Genomic DNA, 16976 nt, shown 5'->3' with positions numbered 1-16976 from the left:
CAGGAAGCCACCATGCATTCCTAAAAATGCCTCTAGGGGGCAGCACTGACTCCACGGAGGATCACTGAGCCAGAGTTGATGGGGTTATCCGACTGATAAGGAACAAAGAACGATAGCCATACAACCTCCAGGAACACAAACCAGACAGACGGCATTATGCAAGTGGGTGAGTGCATTGCACTCTGGCCCCAGTCTCTTGTTATGTCCTACTACATTTGTTGGGTTGGGTTTGTAGGCTAAGGTCATTCCCCGGTGCATCGGGGGCGAGGTCTCTCTTGGGTGTAAAGAAGAAATCAGCACCCTAAAAGGCAGAGGTATGCCACCCAGACTTCCAGGTAGAGAAAAAGTCTCAGCAAACCTCCAGACACTTGTATTTTTCCTCCCTCTACACAACTATTGGGACCTCTTCAAAAAGTGTATCATCAGCACTCTGTAAATAACCACCGGTTTGTTTGCTCACCTATGGCTCCATCGTGAATCAACACCACAGAACATTTCACGGTGTTGTGACATTGTATCTTAGGAAGGGAAAAAAAACCACACTTCTAGCCGGCAAGGCAGTGAGGTGAGCTGCTATGTGTCCACTCCATTTCTTCCTGCAGACAGCCTTGAGGATCAAGAAAGCCTGACTTGAGTCCAAGGTCCCATTTCCCACAAAAAGACACACTCATGTCAGCCTCCCAGGAAGGGGCAGCTCCTCAGACAGGAAACGAAATTCAGATGGTGGCACCAGGCAGAAGGGGTACTCTCGTCCGCTTCTTGGCTCCATTCTTTTAGTGGCTCCATCTGAACATTCAAGAGGGCAGCTGTCCGGGCTTCTGGCCCAAGGCCAGGGCTGCTGTGATGGCACTGACCACACAGAGGCAGCCCCTCATTAGGAGGAGGCAGGCCCTGCGCTCTCATGATCGAGTCATATCTCATAAATGAGATTATGTGAAGTCATGTTACTCTCTCTGTTTATTTCTCTCTTGTTATCCACAACTTGCCATAAACACTGGTCTGAAGGATGCAGCCTGGTCTATGGCTTCCCTCTGTGTGTGTGTGTGTGTTGGAGGGTGGGGACACAAGTAGTGTCAGTGATGAGTGAGAAACCCCAAGGGAAAATTCCAGTCACCTCTCTCCACAGAGATTCTCTTTTCATTGTTAACCTTGGAGGAGTTGGTTCTAATTAATTAGGAGAGGTGGTGACTCTTCCCTGCAGGGTCTGGTGGAACCAGGGAGAGATCTAGAAGGAGACTCAAGCCCATGGGGTAGGCACACAGTCAGGTTACCAAAACTGGAGCATGCGACGAGATGAAGGCTGATCTTGTAGCAAAGAGACTCGATGTTAGGGCATCCTGTGGGCGGTACTGAGCACACTTGTATCTATTTCATGAGGTAACAGAGTAGGTCCGCCAATAGCTCGTTGGGGGTGAGCCTGCCTTCGGGAGATGGTGGCTCCAGCCAAGGATACAGTGAGTCTGCTGAAGCTGGGAACCAAGCAGGCTTGAATGTGTCACCTACATATGTTTTGGGGGACAGAGAAGGGCCCAAGAGAAAAAGGGAACATGTAAACAAACCAAATAGAAATAAACCTAAAGGTATCTTCTCAAGATTTGTTTCTCATCGCCTTCCACTCTCCTCAGGAGTCAAAACCATGGTGATCTCAGAAAGCCCCTAGAGGCGAGAGGCATCAGGTTGGGGACTGGGATGGCTCTGTTTTTTTAAGAGAAATTGCCAACAGCATTTCCAAACGTCCAGAGAAAGTGGCTTTCTGGGCGAAGGAGACCAGAGAACCGGAGCTGCTCTATTCGGCAAGCAGCGGCCTCCAGAACATCCCTGACATCTCCACCATCTGGCCTTTTCCACTCCATAGCAAACCCCCCAACCCCAATTTGAGACCCATTTTGGGAAAGAGCCAGAATGGGAGACCCCCAAGTGTGAAGACAGATCTCACAAAGCCAGTGCACTCCCAGCGCCAAGGGTTCTCAGCCCTGCTAGCAAGTGAGAATCACCCGCAGAGCTTTTTAAATATACCCAGGCAGGGGCCCAGCCAACAGAAATGCTGATTTAATTGGTCTGGGGTAGGACCCAGGCGTGGCTATGTTTTAAAAGCTCTCCAGGTGATTCCAACATGCTGTCAGACTTGGGAACCACTATGTTCTACAACAGGAGAGGCCCTCAGGCCCTCACTCAGATCCCAGGTACTCTTAATTTAAATACATGTCTAAGAATCCAGTTGTCTGGCTTCCTAGCTGGTAGAAAATGAAATTTCCTATTTAGAAGGGGAGAGAAAGGCTGCTAATGAAACAACACTAAAAGCAGCAAGACATAACAAATGAGAGTCTGATCACAAGTGTAAAGATAGAAAGCCTATAAAAAGCAAACACAGCACTCAACCCCTCCCCTCTCCAGCATATCCTATTTACAGTAAGGGCCTCAGGGGATCATGAGATGGGGGGGGGGTGCCGTGTAAAGGGCGAGTGACACACGTTGACTGTCTGTGACATGTTGGCATATGTTGACAGTTGCTACAAACATTACTTCATTGACTTCTCATCACAGCCCAATGAGATAAATATTATGACCCCATTTTACAGATGAAGAAACCGAGACTCAAGGAGGATTATGAGCCCGCTCAAAGTTGCCCAAGCGTGGAGAGGCAATGTTGGAATTTGAATGTCAGACGTTGGTCAGTTTGACTCAAAAGCCCACATACGCTGGACAGTGCAGTGTCTGCCTGGTTAGTATGATAACTGACATTTTTCACGATGACCCAAAGCCTAGAGCTGGATTACCCTCAGTATCCAGCTGTTCAAGATGTTCCTTTTAGGAATAGTTATACACACACACACACACACACACACAAATACATGCTTTTTAACAGTGATGAAAGAACAGGGTATCCATTTGGGAAATAAATAAATAAAGACTACAAGTTATTTCCCAGCTCACACCATTCATCAAAATTAATACCAGATGGATAAGGATGGAAATGAAACCATAAAGGTACTAGAAGAAAATAATAAGTGAATATTTTATAATCTTAGGATGGGGAAGAACTTTCTAAATATGTCAACAAAAGCAGAAACCATAGAGGAAAAGATTGATAGATTTGACTACATAAAAAATTAAAAACTTCTGTACATCAAAAACCACCATAAATTGAAAAAATATTCAACCTCACTAGCATTCAAAGAAAGCAAATTAAAACAGCAATGAGAGACCCTTTTTTTTCTCGTTTGCTGATCAGATTGGCAATGATTAAAAAGAATGATAATACTGAGAGTTGGCATGGGTGAGGGGAAATCAGCGCTTACACATTGTTGGAGGGAGTGTAAATTGGTACAATCTTTCTAGAAGGCATTTTGGCAAGATGTATGAAAAAGCCTAAGAAGCACATACCTTTTGACCCAGTAATTCCATGTATAAAATTTATCCGAGGCAAAGAATTGATCCACTTAAACACGAAGGCATACATAAACGTGTGCAAGGATTTTATTCACTGAGCACTCCATGGAATTTGAAAAACGGAAAGCAACCAAGATGTTTAACAAAAATGAATTTGTCAAATAAAATATTTTATAGATATAAGAAGCAATACCATGCGGCTACCAAAAAGGATGTTTTATACACAAATGGGCTAATGGGACAGAAACAGACATAAAAATATATGAAAATTTGGTGTATGCTAAATATCAAACCAGTGAGGCAAAGACTGGCTCTTTAATAAATGGTGTTTCATTAACTGGAAAAAGATAGAGATTGGGCCAGTTTTTTACACAATACCCCAGAACAAGCATCAGCTGGATCCAAGATTTAAATGCACAAACTAAAACCATAAAATTACCAGAAGATTGAATCACTATGTTGTACACCTGAAAATAATGTAACATTGTGTGTCACCTATATTCACATTTTTAAAAATTACCAGAATAACAGAACCCCCTTGTAATCTTATCATGAAGACCATTTTTAATTTATTAAAAATCCAGAAATCATGAAATAAAGGACTAATAAGTACAGCTGTATAAAAGTCTTAAAACTCTTACATGATAAAAGCACCGTAATTTTTTTAAAAGATTATTTATTATTTATTATTATTTATTTATTTATTTGACAGACAGAGATCACAGGTAGGCAGAGAGATGGGCAGAGAGAGAGGAAGGGAAGCAGGCTCCCTGCTGAGCAGAGAGCCCGATGCAGGGCTCGATCCTAGGACCCTGAGATCATGACCTGAGCGGAAGGCAGAGGCTTAACCCATTGAGCCACCCCAAAAGCACCAAAAGCACTGTAATTTTTTAAAAAGGTGCCCCCAAAGCACCATAATTAAAGAAAAAAAAAAGTATATGACTAACTGGAGAAAAAAAACCACAACTCTTTCACAAAGGATCAATCACTATAATATATAATTTATTTCTGTAAATCAACAGACCAATAACCAAATAGAAAAAATACCTGTTTTCAGGGAAAAACAAAAACAAAAAGAGATGGCTTTTAAGCACATGAAAGAATGTTCAACATCGTTAAGAAGAAAGTGCGTATTGTAGTTACAATGGTATGCCCAATTTTCGCCTATCAGGTTTGTACATATCCCAAATACACTGACAGGCTGAAGTTGTAGGGAAATGGACATCCTCATGCAATGCAGTAGGAATAGAAAATGGCATAGCCCTATGAAGACCAATTTGGCATTTTCTATTAATGCTGTTAATATACTTACCCACTAACTCATCAATCTCACCTTCAAGAATTTTCCTGCAAATATATTAGTACACATACAAAAATTACATTTGCATGTATCATAGCATTGTTTGTAACACTTGAAGTTCGAAAATAACCACAATACCCAACTATATGAAATTGGTTAGATATTATGGTCCATCTACACCATGTTTTACCAGGAAATTCTCTATGTAGTGATAAGAAAAGGTCTCCACTGTATACTATTAGGTTTTTTGTTTTTGTTTTTGTTTTTAGGTGCCTAACAATGTATACAATGTGCTAACTTCTATGAAAGAAAGGATGGGGCATACATAATTGCATTTGCTTGTATTTTCAAAAAAGAACAGTATAACTATTAAAATCAGTGACCTGTGGGAGGGAAAATCAGAAAACCAGGTGAAATAGGGGATGGGGATTAAGGAGGGCACTTGTTAGTGATGAGCATGGGGTAATGTATGGAATTTTTGAATCACTATATTGCACACCTGAAACTAATAAATCCCTGTCTGTCCAAAAGAAAGAAAGAAAAAGAAAACCAGGTGAAGCAGGACATGCATGGAAGCAAGAATTCTCAGTGTCTACTTTTTTTTTTAATTAAGATTTTATTTATTTATAAATAAATAAATTGCGGGGGCAATGACAGGCAGAGGGAGAGGGAGAAGCAGACTCTCCACCTAGTGTGGAGCCTGATGAGGGGCTCTATCCTAGGATCCTGGGATCATGACCAGAGCTAAAGGCAGATACCCAACCAACTGAACCACCCAGGTGCCCCACAATGTCTACTTTTTTATATTGTTTTGATTTTTGAACTATTTTTGAACAAAGGTGATGTCTATTTTATTTTTTATTAAAAAAAATTTTTTTTATTACATAATCTGTATGCCCAGCATGGGGCTTGAACTCACAACCCAGAGATCAAGAGTCACATGCTCTAGCAACTGAGCCAGCCAGGCCCCCCAAGTATTTTCTATTTTTAAAATAAAATTAATTTAATCCATAATGGTTCAGAGTCATTTGTGTTGACATGAGAGATTTTCAAAACGGATTTAGTGCATAAAGCAGATCACAGAAATATATACAGAAGAATTTTGTTTTTTTAAAAAATATATCTATATGGCTATTTTCTTATATATATATATTGGGAAATAGGAAAACCTAGAAAGATACATTCTAAAATATTAATAATAGTGGTTATTTCCATGGGGTGCCTGAGTGGCTCAGTGGGTTGAGCCTCTGTGTTCTGCTCAGATTAGGATCTCAGGGTCCTGGGATCAAGCCCAGCATGGGATTCTCTGCTCAGCAGGGAGCCTGCTCCCCCCCCCACCCCCGCCTGCCTCTCTGTCTACTTGTGATCTCTGTCAAATAAATAAATATCTTAAAAAAAAAATAGTGGTTATCTCCAGTTAGGAGGATTTAGGGTTACTTAATTTTAATTATTTTTCTTTTTATCTATATTTTTGAACTTTTGCACCATGACCATGTTTTATTTCTATAATCACAAAATAAAGAGAAATACACTTACCTTAAACAAGGCTCAAAGAAAAATAAATAACCCAGGAAAAATGTGCAAAATTACAAAAAATTTAATATCCTGAATATTTAAAGAATTTTCTCTCTCACAAAAAAAAAAAAAGAATGCTGCAGAAAAATTTAAATGAGGAACCACAGGACAAAGAAATGTTTGTATACTTAAACAATGTATTATTTGAAAGTGATAAAGTAATACCGAACACTGCCAAATGATGAGGATAAGCATTATATAGTAAGAAGGAAGAGCAGGTTGGCAAATAGTGTTATTTTCATAAAACTATTTTTATACTAGACTTACAGATTTTACTGGGCGCCTGTATTTGGGTACAGATATAAATATGTGTGCATAGAATAGAATCTGTAAGGATAGGCTCTGAAAGGTAAAGAGGTATGAAGTCTGAATGGTGGGAGGACAGGTGCTTACTTGTTTTCTTGTCTTAACTTCCATTTCTCTGCAATGAAATGGTTATTTGTATAATATAAAATAAAAGGAAATATCATTTGTAATATTGCCTTGTGAAAGATAGCCACAAGTAAGTTCATCATCACATTGTATGTATTGAAGAAACACTGAAAGCAAACTAAGTATGTAAAAATAATCTTTTAAGGCAACAGGGAGGGATGCCTGGGTGGCTCAGTTGGTTTAGCGTCTGCCCTCAGTTCAGGTCATGATCCTAGGATTCTGAGATCCTAACCTGAGCAGAAAGCAGAGGCTCAACCCACTGAGCCACTCAGGCACCCCATGGAGATAACCACTATTATTAATATTTTAGAATGTATCATCGGGCTCCCTGCTCGGTGGAAGCCTGCTTCCGCCCCCCCCTCATCCCGCCCCGTTCTCTGCCTGCCTCTCTGCCTACTTGCACTCCCTCTCTCTCTGTCAAATAAATGAATATATCTTAAAAACATAAAAATAAATAAAGGTAACAGGGAGTCTATGGGATATTTTCAATCACAAATCACTATGTTATAGAAAAATACTTATTAGTGAAAGATGCACGTATGTAAAGAAATATATATCATATGTATACAAAGCACTATACACTAGATAACTCCATTAAAAAATTACAATGTATATGCTTAAAAAAATTGGCAGAGGATACACACCAAGGTATTTGTAACTATGGTTACAGCCGAGTAGTAGAATTATAGGTATTTTTTGTTTTATTCTTTTGAATGTTCAAGGTTTTTTCAATGCTCGGCAATAAACAATCCCTCCTAAAATGAGAAAAACATAAAGCACTAAGAAACTTTTTAATCCTTAAAAAATAATGCTTTAAAGACAAATTCTAAACTATGGAAAAAATGTCACCCCCTCCCAAAGGAGAGGGGCGGTTAACTTGCAAACCTGCTGGGCTGGAAGGCGGATGGGGGCGGTGTGGTGGGGGAAGTGACCAGGGCACGAAGGTCATCTGTGAGGAGCTGCGCCCTCGGCCCAGGCCCTCCTTTGGCTGCTTCTGCTAAGGCCTCTCTGGCCATCCTAGAGTAATCACTGAGCCCCTCAGGGGAAGGAGAGGCTTGTAGGGCAGGTGGGCTCTCTCAGATGGCCCCCTCCCCAAAGGCCAAGGCAGAGAGGTGGGCTATGAGACCCAGGCAGCCCCCTGAGCCCTTCAGGTCTCCTGAGTGTTTACTACGACATTATCTTCTCTAGACACCTGCCCTCAGTCCCTGCCCTGGCCAATCTATCTATCTTCCAAGCCCCTGTCACCCTTCTGAAAATATAGCTAATTATTTTATTCCCGGAACCAAAACATTTTATCCCAAGTCAGTACTTCTCCAACTTTCCTGCTGAAGTACACCAAGGGCAGACAAAAGAAATGACTAAAGTCCCCAGGGGACCTCACAACCTGAAGCTTCTGCCAGCACACCCAAGCGCTCTTTGAAGGCTTCTGTTTTCTGTTAAAAATGCATGAGAATTTTACATTCTATTCCATAATATATCTGAATTTCTTTTAATATGAAGATGTTTAAAATTATCCACCTCAAGGAAAATTGGTGCTCCCAAAAGAGATACTGTGTTTATGTATCCTCCTTGGAGAAGGACCTGTAGCCTAAAATCCAGATTCCCGACAGGCAGGGCTCCTGACAATTCGGCCTTCTCACACCTTTCTGCCCTCTTCCCAGGGCTCCCGCGCACACTCCCCAGTGGACTCCCCTCATTTCCCGGATATGCCAGCTTCTTCCTGGCCTCCTTGTTCCTGCTCACACTCTTGCTTCCCATGCTACCCCACTCTGCGTGCTGACAACCCCCCCTCCCCAAAGGCCTCAAGGGGAATCAAACTCCCCCTTCACATTAAACCCCTTTGACTGCTCCTGCCCAGTGGGCTCCTGCAATTCAACGTGAGAGATCGATCCGAGGCCTGAAAACAGCCTAAGCTTTGCAATAGAAGACCAAGGTTCGACTCCTACCTCCAGCTCTTGACACTGGACAAAACACCTAATTCCTCTTCCATCTCATTTGTAAAAGGGGGAATACTCACAGTTCTCTCACAAGGCTGTTACAGGAATTAAATCCTGTTCAAACCACAATGTAGGACCCAGCACAGGCTCCCCTCCCCTCCTCTCAACCTCTTTAGCGTGCTATTTGCACCACTTGCAAGAAGACTATACGTTTACGTGTTCTTTTAAGTAATGGTTTCTTTCCGCCAAATAGATCAATGGCTCCCAATGTCCCAAAGAAGCTTCTTGAAGTAACCCCTGATCTCATGGCTTGAAAGAATTTGGTTATGAAACCAAACACGTTTATGGTTTGTCTAAGTTCTCTATCCCATTAAGCTTTTTTGAACACGGAAAGCGGCCCCAGCCTTTCCTCTCCAGCACAACTTTGGGGACCGGGACTTGGGAGCCACCCACGGAGACCATAAACACCTTGAGACTAGGGCTCGGTCTTCATACTTCTCACCGCACCGTTGGTACTCAGCACCTCGCGCTTAGAACACACCTAGTAACTGCTTGTGGCATAAACAAGAAGTTTCACACAGATGACAGGGGGTGGGGAAGCCCTCTCCAAATTAGCCTTTTGGTGTGCAGAAAGGGGTCATTGTTATGGGAGGCAGAGCTGGAGGCAAGCCCTTCTCCCCCCACCCGCCCGGAGCAGCACCCCAATTACACCAGCTGGCCTCCAACTTCAGTGTGTGAGCCGATTAAAAAGCGCCCTCTCTTCAGTTGTCTGGAAACCCCTGCAAGGAAAGTTTGCTGCCCAAAGTTGGCTTTTGACTAGAGTCTTAATAAGAGGCCTCAGCAGGCTATGGCTAGAGAGACAATGTCACTTAGAGGAGCAGCTTGAAGCGGCAGTTAGGAGAAGAATTATTTTAATGAATACATTTCCTTTCAATTGTATGGGAATATCAAGATCCCATTAGAATAGGGAAGCAATTAGAACTAATAAAGATGAATGCACAGTGCTCCGTGCGTGCGGAATAACAAGCAGCCAACAAAGGGACTCCCGAGAGCGTGCTCTAATCCAAATGAACCGGCGGCCCGCGGAGGGGAAGCGGCTCTGTTCAGCGGCTCAAAGCCCGTGGGTCCCGCGCATTCTGATCACGGCCAGCGAATGGCGTGAGTTGGGACTCCGGGGTGGGGGTTGAGGGCCCCCGCCTGGGTCCTGGCCTGGCCCCTCGGGGATAGAGATGGGCCGTTGGCAGCCCCTTGGCGACGGCCATTCAGCCCGGGGCCCTGGCTCCCAGCCAGCCTCACGCCTGCCCCTCGCACTGGGTCTCATTGTGTCCAGGTGGCAAATGCCTTCTCGCCAATTCTCCTTCGAGGTTTAGAGAGGGGGTGGGACGCTGGAGGAGGGAGAAGGGGGCCCTGTGTGCTCTCCCCACCCCTCCGTCTCTCCCCTCTCCCCTCCCGCCCGGGCCTGGCTCTGCTCCTCCTCTGCGATGGGTGTTAGGTTACAGATACTGGTGGGTCACAGGCAGCCCAACACAGAAGCACTGTTGCTTACACAATTGCTGTTCAAACAGTAACAAACAATTTTCATTACCCAAGTCAGATCGAATCATCCGCCCAGCCATCCCGCCTCCATCCCAGCCGCTCCTCCAGGACCCCCGGCTTCACGCTCTGCCCATTCCGCTGTCACTGAACTGAGCTCCCTTTTTTCCTCCCTGGCCCAGGAATACGCGACAAAGCTCTTCCTCCGATCCTTCCTTTGAGCCGGATCAGCTTGCACGGCTGTCAGAACTGTCGGTAGCAATAGTGAAGACACAAGCACCTGTGCCGACCGGGCTCCAGCAAATCTGGGGTGACGTGTTACTCGGAATCTCTGTGAAGAAGGCACTCAAGAGTTTGGAGGACTCTCTTGCCAAGTTTAGAAGGAATCCAACAAGATAACCTTGGCTCCCCACCAAAGCGTTCACTGGCCTTAGAAGGAGTGTCAGGACTTGACATTTCTTTATTTAATCTTTTCTGGCCAGACGGTTTTTTCAACCAGGAATGTGTAAACTCGTTCCAAAATGTCTGCATGAGAGACGAGTCACACTCATTACTGAGATTTTTCTACCACTTATCCCTTAAAAAAAAAAAAAGTCTGTAACATTTTATATTTCTTAATGATAGAGCACTTTAAAAGTATGTTTACATTTATAATCTTACTTAACCTCAAAATAATTCTGTGGCGACAGGCAAAGCAAGGGTTGGCAGGCCTACAGATGAGGAAACGGTAGCCCAAAGAGGTTAAATGTCCAGTGCAAGGTCACAAAATGAGTGGGTGAGGAGGGGCACCAGACCTCAGGACTTTTGACCTAGTTCAGGGCTTTGTTCTAAGACACACCTTTTCTACACCCACAGAGTGCTGGACATTTCCAGGATAATTCATCCTGCCATTCTGCTTTTCCAGTGTACTCCCTTATCCCTTTCTGCATACTAAACAATGCTAAGCACTGTGGACTTTCAAAGACTATTCTAGGCTACAACAGATCATCCCTCAGGAAGGTTTCAAGGCAAGAGTCATCAAAGTATTTGTTTTGCTGCTCCCCTCCCCCAAACAAAGAGGTATGCATTGCCTCCCTTTTAATAGCTTACGTAAGGATTGTTTACAAAGTCTGCCAGTCCTGATAAGGTAGGCACAACCAAAACTAAAAATGATTGTCTAGGTCCCTTCCAGTAGAACACTGTAGCATCTAGGGATTGGCAAATGGTAAAAACAAAGTCACTCAAGTATTTTTTTTTCATAATTTTGGGGTACAATTTATATATTGTGAGATGCAGAGCTATGAAGGGTATAGTTAGACAAGTTTTGACAAATATCTACCCCCAAAACAAGACACACAACATTTCCATCGCTCCCAGAAAGTTCCTGCATACCCCTTTCCAGTCAAGCCCACTCTAAGCCTCCACTACTCTCATTTCTATCACCATAGGTTAACCTGTCTTGCACATCCAGTTACATGGAGTGCTATTGTCATATCTTTCTTCTTTCACTCAACATAATGGCTGCTGGACTCTTCCAGGTTGTATCAGTAGTTCCTTTTTTTTTTTTTTTTGATACGTAGTATTACATTATTCACTCATTTTCTAAAATCCAGTCATATTACTGCAAATTTTTCCCTTGTTCAGTGTTATCTCCTGTGTGCTCCTTCCCAGGAGTCTATCTCCTGCCTATCTTCTTGGCAATGCTTAAATGGAGGGAAATATGTAAATGAGCTCTTTTTATCTCTAGCACTGTCCTTCTAGGTAGGAGTGGTTCTCTCTACCTTCAGGAGAAACAGATCACCAGGCAGTCCAGCACGAGTACGTGAAGACAGTCATGAGTACGGTCTTTGGAATAGAGACATCTAAGTTCTCATCTCTGGTCCAACTCTTAACAGCTGATTGGTTTGAGACAGGTGATTTCTGTGACTCTTTTCCCATTTGTAAAATAAGGGTAATAATACCTTCTTAATAGGGATTTGTGAGGATGAAATTATATTGTACGCACAATGTTTGGCACAATGAAAACTAGTAACAGTCTCAAGCTGGACTGTAATAAACACCCTTCTTCATTCACACACTTTTGAGTTTTTTTTAAGTCAGATACTATAAGTGGGTATACATTTTCAGAAGTTTTTAAAGTGAAGAGCTCATGATTACATCTAGAAAAATATGACTGTCAGATATTTACTTAAAATAAATGTTATTTCCTGTGGGGGGAAAAAAGCCTTTCGTCATTTATTCAGTGACAATTATATACTGAGTGCTGAATCTGAGGCGTTCTTCAAGAGTTAAAGACATAGCCTTAGCTTTTAGGATGTTTAGTTTTGGAAGGTAATGAGATAAGCACAAAAATAATTATAATATGAAGGAGAGTATGGTCAATAATAATAATTTAAAACTATTAATATAGTGGTTAAGAGCATGGTCTTTTGAGTCATCCTATATGGTTCAAATCTCAGTCATGTGATGTTGAGGAAGTTACTTAACGTCTTTCTGTATTACTTCACTTATAAAATGCGGATAATAATACCACTTATCTAGCAGGGCTGTTGTGACTAGATGAGTTAATATATGTAAATACTTAGCACAGTATCAGCACATTAAAAATATGCAATAAATAATAGCTAACATTTATTGAACACTCCATATGTGCTGAGCACGGCATTAAATACTTTATATGCATTACTTCACATAATTTCCATAATGTTACTGCTATTACACCCATTTTACTGATAAGGTAACTGAGAGGCAGGGAGTTTAGGTAACTTGCCCACGATTACATAGCTAGCAAATAGCAAATGCCATGGGAAAGACAGATCTATAAATTGGGGATGATAACAATACCTCCATGAAAATTAAACAAATTAATATCTGAAAAGTGGTTAGAACAGAGCCTAGTACATAATAAGGTCTATATAAGTGGATGTTAAATAAATGTAAATTGCTATGGTAATTCAGCGATAGCAGTAAGTAACTTCCATGCGGGGAGATTAAGGCAGGCTTTGGATTGGTGACATTTAAGCTGAGCCCCAAATAAAAGAGACAGAGAGAGAAAGGCAGGGAAGGAGGGAGAGCAAAGGGTGGAAGGGAAAGGGAGGAGATAGAGGGAAGAACTGGGGATATGCAAAAACAGAAAAAGTGATGGGAGTAGTTAATTTTGATTAGGTCAAAGAGTCTCCCCTATCCTTCCATCAGTCAATATTTCTGTCAGCCGTATTTTCCTTTCACCCCTATAGAATCTGCTATCCTCGCTCCCTCATCCTCAATTTTATAATACTTATGGGGAGCCTGTAGGTGCCAGGCACCGTTCTAAGAGCTGGGGATGCAGCAATGCACAAGAGAAGCCGAGTCTCCGTTCCTATTCTGCACTACAATAAGGCTCCAAACTGGATTCCCAGCTTTTGGTCGTCCCTACTTCCAATCCATCCTCCACGCGGCCACGAGAAAGATTGTGAAGATAGAGATCTGCTCCAGGCACTCCCTGGCTTAAACTCCCAGTAGTAGTTTCCCATCGTGTTTAGAATAAATTTCAAACTCCCTAGTATCCTGTGCAAAGTTCTTCACTGACTGGCCCTCAAAGAGCTGTCTCCCAGCCTTCGCCTCCCTGCACTCTCCACTTGAGCCAGTAAAATCACTCAAAATCAATCCTAGATACACACTTAAAATAAGCACTTGCTGAAAAGACGTGGCTAGAACGCCATCCCTATTTCAACCTTGTCCACGTTAACATTTCCCATCCCGCAAGCCTTGGATGAGAAATCCAGGGCTGGCCCCCTTCAGCTCTGGAGCCTGAAACGCAACGCTGGGAGCACAGCCCCCACCTCCCCGGCACGTAAACCCAAACCCAGAGGGAGCCGGAAGGGGCGGGGCTTCGCTCGGTCCCCGGGCCACCATCTTGGCTGAGCTGGCCGGAAGTGGTCCGGCGCGCGGGCGCACACTGAGGCTGCGCCGGGGCGGCGCGCAGGTCTTCAGCGCCGGCGGCGTTGCGGCAACGGTCGCGAGCCCTCCGCAGTGCAGTCCAGCATCCCGAAAGCCCCTTCAGACTTCTCTCCTAGTCCTCCTCCCGCTGCCCCAGGCTCTGTCCCGCCCCTCCGCCGGGGTTTGCGCAGCGGCTTGCACGCCCCTTGGCCCTTGTACGTGCTCTGCACCTGCCTGCCTGAAACATGTTGCAGAAACCCGAGAGCGGGGCTCTCCCCAGCCCTCAGGCCGAGGGGGAGAAGGATGGCAGCCGTGACGGTGAGACCCAGACCCTGACCGCCTCTCAGAAAGAGGTCCCGAGCCCCTTCCTGCAGGAGAGCCCCAATGAGGATCTTGGCGCCCGGAGGGAGGAGGGGGCTACGGCGTCCTCCCTCACCCCAAAAGGCGCGAGGACCTTGGCAGCCAAAGCCTTGGCCCGGCGCAGGGCCTACCGCCGTCTGGATCGGACGGTGGCCGAGCTGGTGCAGTTCCTGCTGGTGAAGGACAAGAAGAAGAGTCCCATCACTCGCTCCGAGATGGTGAAATATGTAATCGGAGACTTGAAGGATCTGTTTCCTGAGATCATCGCAAGGGCCGCAGAGCATCTGCGGTATGTCTTTGGTTTCGAGCTGAAACAGTTTGGCCGCAAGCACCACACTTACATCCTGGTCAACAAACACAAACCTCTGGAGGAGGAGGAGGAGGAGGTGGAGGAGGAGGATCTGGGAGGAGATGGCCCCAGATTGGGTCTCTTAATAATGATCTTGGGCCTTATCTACATGAAAGGTAATAGTGCCAGGGAGACACAGGTCTGGGAAATGCTACGTCGGTTGGGAGTGCGTCCCTCAAAGTACCATTTCCTCTTCGGGTACCCAAAGAGACTTATTATGGAAGATTTTGTGCAGCAGCGATACCTCAATTACAGGCAGGTGCCTCACACCAATCCCCCGGAATGCGAATTCTCTTGGGGTCCCCGGAGCAACCTGGAAATCAGCAAGATGAAAGTTCTGGGGTTCGTGGCCAAGCTCCATAAGAAAGAACCCCAGCACTGGCCAGTGCAGTACCGTGAGGCCCTGGCAGACGAGGCGGACAGGGCCAGAGCCAAGGCCAGAGCGGAGGCCAGTATGAGAGCTAGGGCCAGGGCCAGGGCCAGGGCCACTGATAGGGCTGGTATATACCCCTGGTGAGAACTTGTGGAACAGTGGGCAGCCAGGTCCTCCTGGTTATGAAAAAGCTACTGTCTGAGTCATAAGTAGTATCGCTGGGGGTAGGTCGCTAATTAGAAGTTGTATTTGTGTAACTAAAGGTTTTGTATCTTGCTATGTTTTGTTAACATTTTACATACTGTTAAATTGATGTTTATAAATGAGACTGGTCTACTTTTTCCTGTAGCATTTTATTGTAGAGTTTGGCTGGTTTTGTAAAGTGGATCGAAAACTTTACATTTTGTTCTGTGATCTTGAACAAATGACGCAGCATTGTACTGCTGTATGTTAATGGTTTCAAGGACCTCAGCAATGTGATCATCTGGTACCATGAAAAAAATAGCTGATCGGTGTCTAGCTTCCCAGTGCTTTTTGTCTATATTGTATAAAGAAAAAAGACTGACCTGTATCTCTATTTGTGAGCTATTACAGTATCTAGAGAAAAATGAAAATACAATAAATTAGAACTCTACCCCGGTACGCTTAATAAATTAAACATTTGCTGAGCGTCTTCTATTGCGTGGTGTTTGGGGCACCTGGGGACAGAATGCTGAACAAGATAAGGGTCCTATATTTGTGAACTAGAGATTAAGAAAGTAAACCAGAAATTAGAGAGCTGTGAGTTGAAGGCTGCAGAGGGACCCCTAACCCAGCTGGGGTGATTGGGTGAGGCTTGCCTGAAATAACCTTTAGTCAGACTTCGCGGGTTGCAGGGGAAGGATGGGGCATGTGGAGGGGAGGAAAGGAAAAGCAGAAGTTGGGGGTGGGAGATGGTATTTGGAATAACAGGGGCACAGTTGCCCCTGTGTAACATAGGAAGAAGATTCGATTCGTGGCAGAGCTGGAAAACACCCTCCCTTTGCCAGGGCTCTTGTTTCAGAACAGCTCATTGCAATGCACAGTGATGGTGACTATTAGCATTGTGGTTCCCTCCATCTCCCTTCTCTCAGCCTCTTTCTACCAAAGCTGTCAGAAACCAAATACTGTAACTCAGGAACAGTATGTCTGTGGGTGGAGGGTACATGTGATGTCCCCTACTATCGAGAGGTTCCATTTTAAGATTTCTTCCCTAGCCTAGGGCCCTCATCCCTGTTTCTACCTGCTGCTTTCCACCTGCCCCCTCCCGTTTGGAGGAGACTTGTAAGGCATTGTTCACATTCTTAACTAGCCATGAAGGGTCATCCACAATTATAATAATAGGGAAAGTGGTAACCAAGCAAGAGGGGACTGTGAAACTACTCCCCTCCCCTGCAGCTGCTATATACAGATGAGCCGCTTTTCTACACTTCACTGCCAGTTTTTTCCTGCTTTCAGCTGTATTCAAATAACATTTCTGAATATGTTAAGGTAGGTATGGAATACAGATAAATACTTGGGGTCACAGGCCCAGGGATCCAGCAAACCAGACTAAGACTGAAGCTGTAAGCTTATGGGCAGGAAAGATTACTAATGAATTAAAAGAGGACTTCTGAGGGCGCCTGGGTGGCTGAGGGTTGGGACTTGGGTCGTGATCTCAAGGTCCTTGGATCGAGCCCCGCATGGATGGAGCTCTGCTTGGTGGGGAGCCTGCTTCCCCCATCCCCCACTGCCTCTCCGCTTGCTTGTGATCTCTGTCAAATTTAAAAAAAAAAAAAAAAGGACTTCTGGGCAGTTCATAATTCACTAAAC

The 16976-nt window shown here is 44.3% G+C and overlaps 1 protein-coding gene across 1 annotated transcript; it reads left to right on the top strand.

Moving 5' to 3' along the window:
* Nucleotides 1-14057: 14057 nt before the first annotated feature.
* MAGEF1 (MAGE family member F1) lies at nt 14058-15815 on the top strand. The gene has a single exon (XM_004745168.3). It carries the CDS (start codon nt 14310-14312, stop codon nt 15288-15290), a length of 981 nt encoding a protein of 326 aa, XP_004745225.1. The 5' UTR covers nt 14058-14309; the 3' UTR covers nt 15291-15815.
* Nucleotides 15816-16976: the final 1161 nt, after the last annotated feature.

The sequence above is a fragment of the Mustela putorius genome, unplaced genomic scaffold (genome assembly GCF_011764305.1).
Source record: "Mustela putorius furo isolate JIRA1106 unplaced genomic scaffold, ASM1176430v1.1 tig00003834_pilon_pilon_pilon, whole genome shotgun sequence".
Lineage (NCBI taxonomy): Eukaryota > Metazoa > Chordata > Mammalia > Carnivora > Mustelidae > Mustela > Mustela putorius.
This window is presented reverse-complemented; position numbering and strand designations above follow the sequence as displayed.

Bases quoted from the DNA above. Each gene is read 5' to 3' on its own strand.
- MAGEF1 (XM_004745168.3), top strand. From the start codon at position 14,310: ATGTTGCAGAAACCCGAGAGCGGGGCTCTCCCCAGCCCTCAGGCCGAG.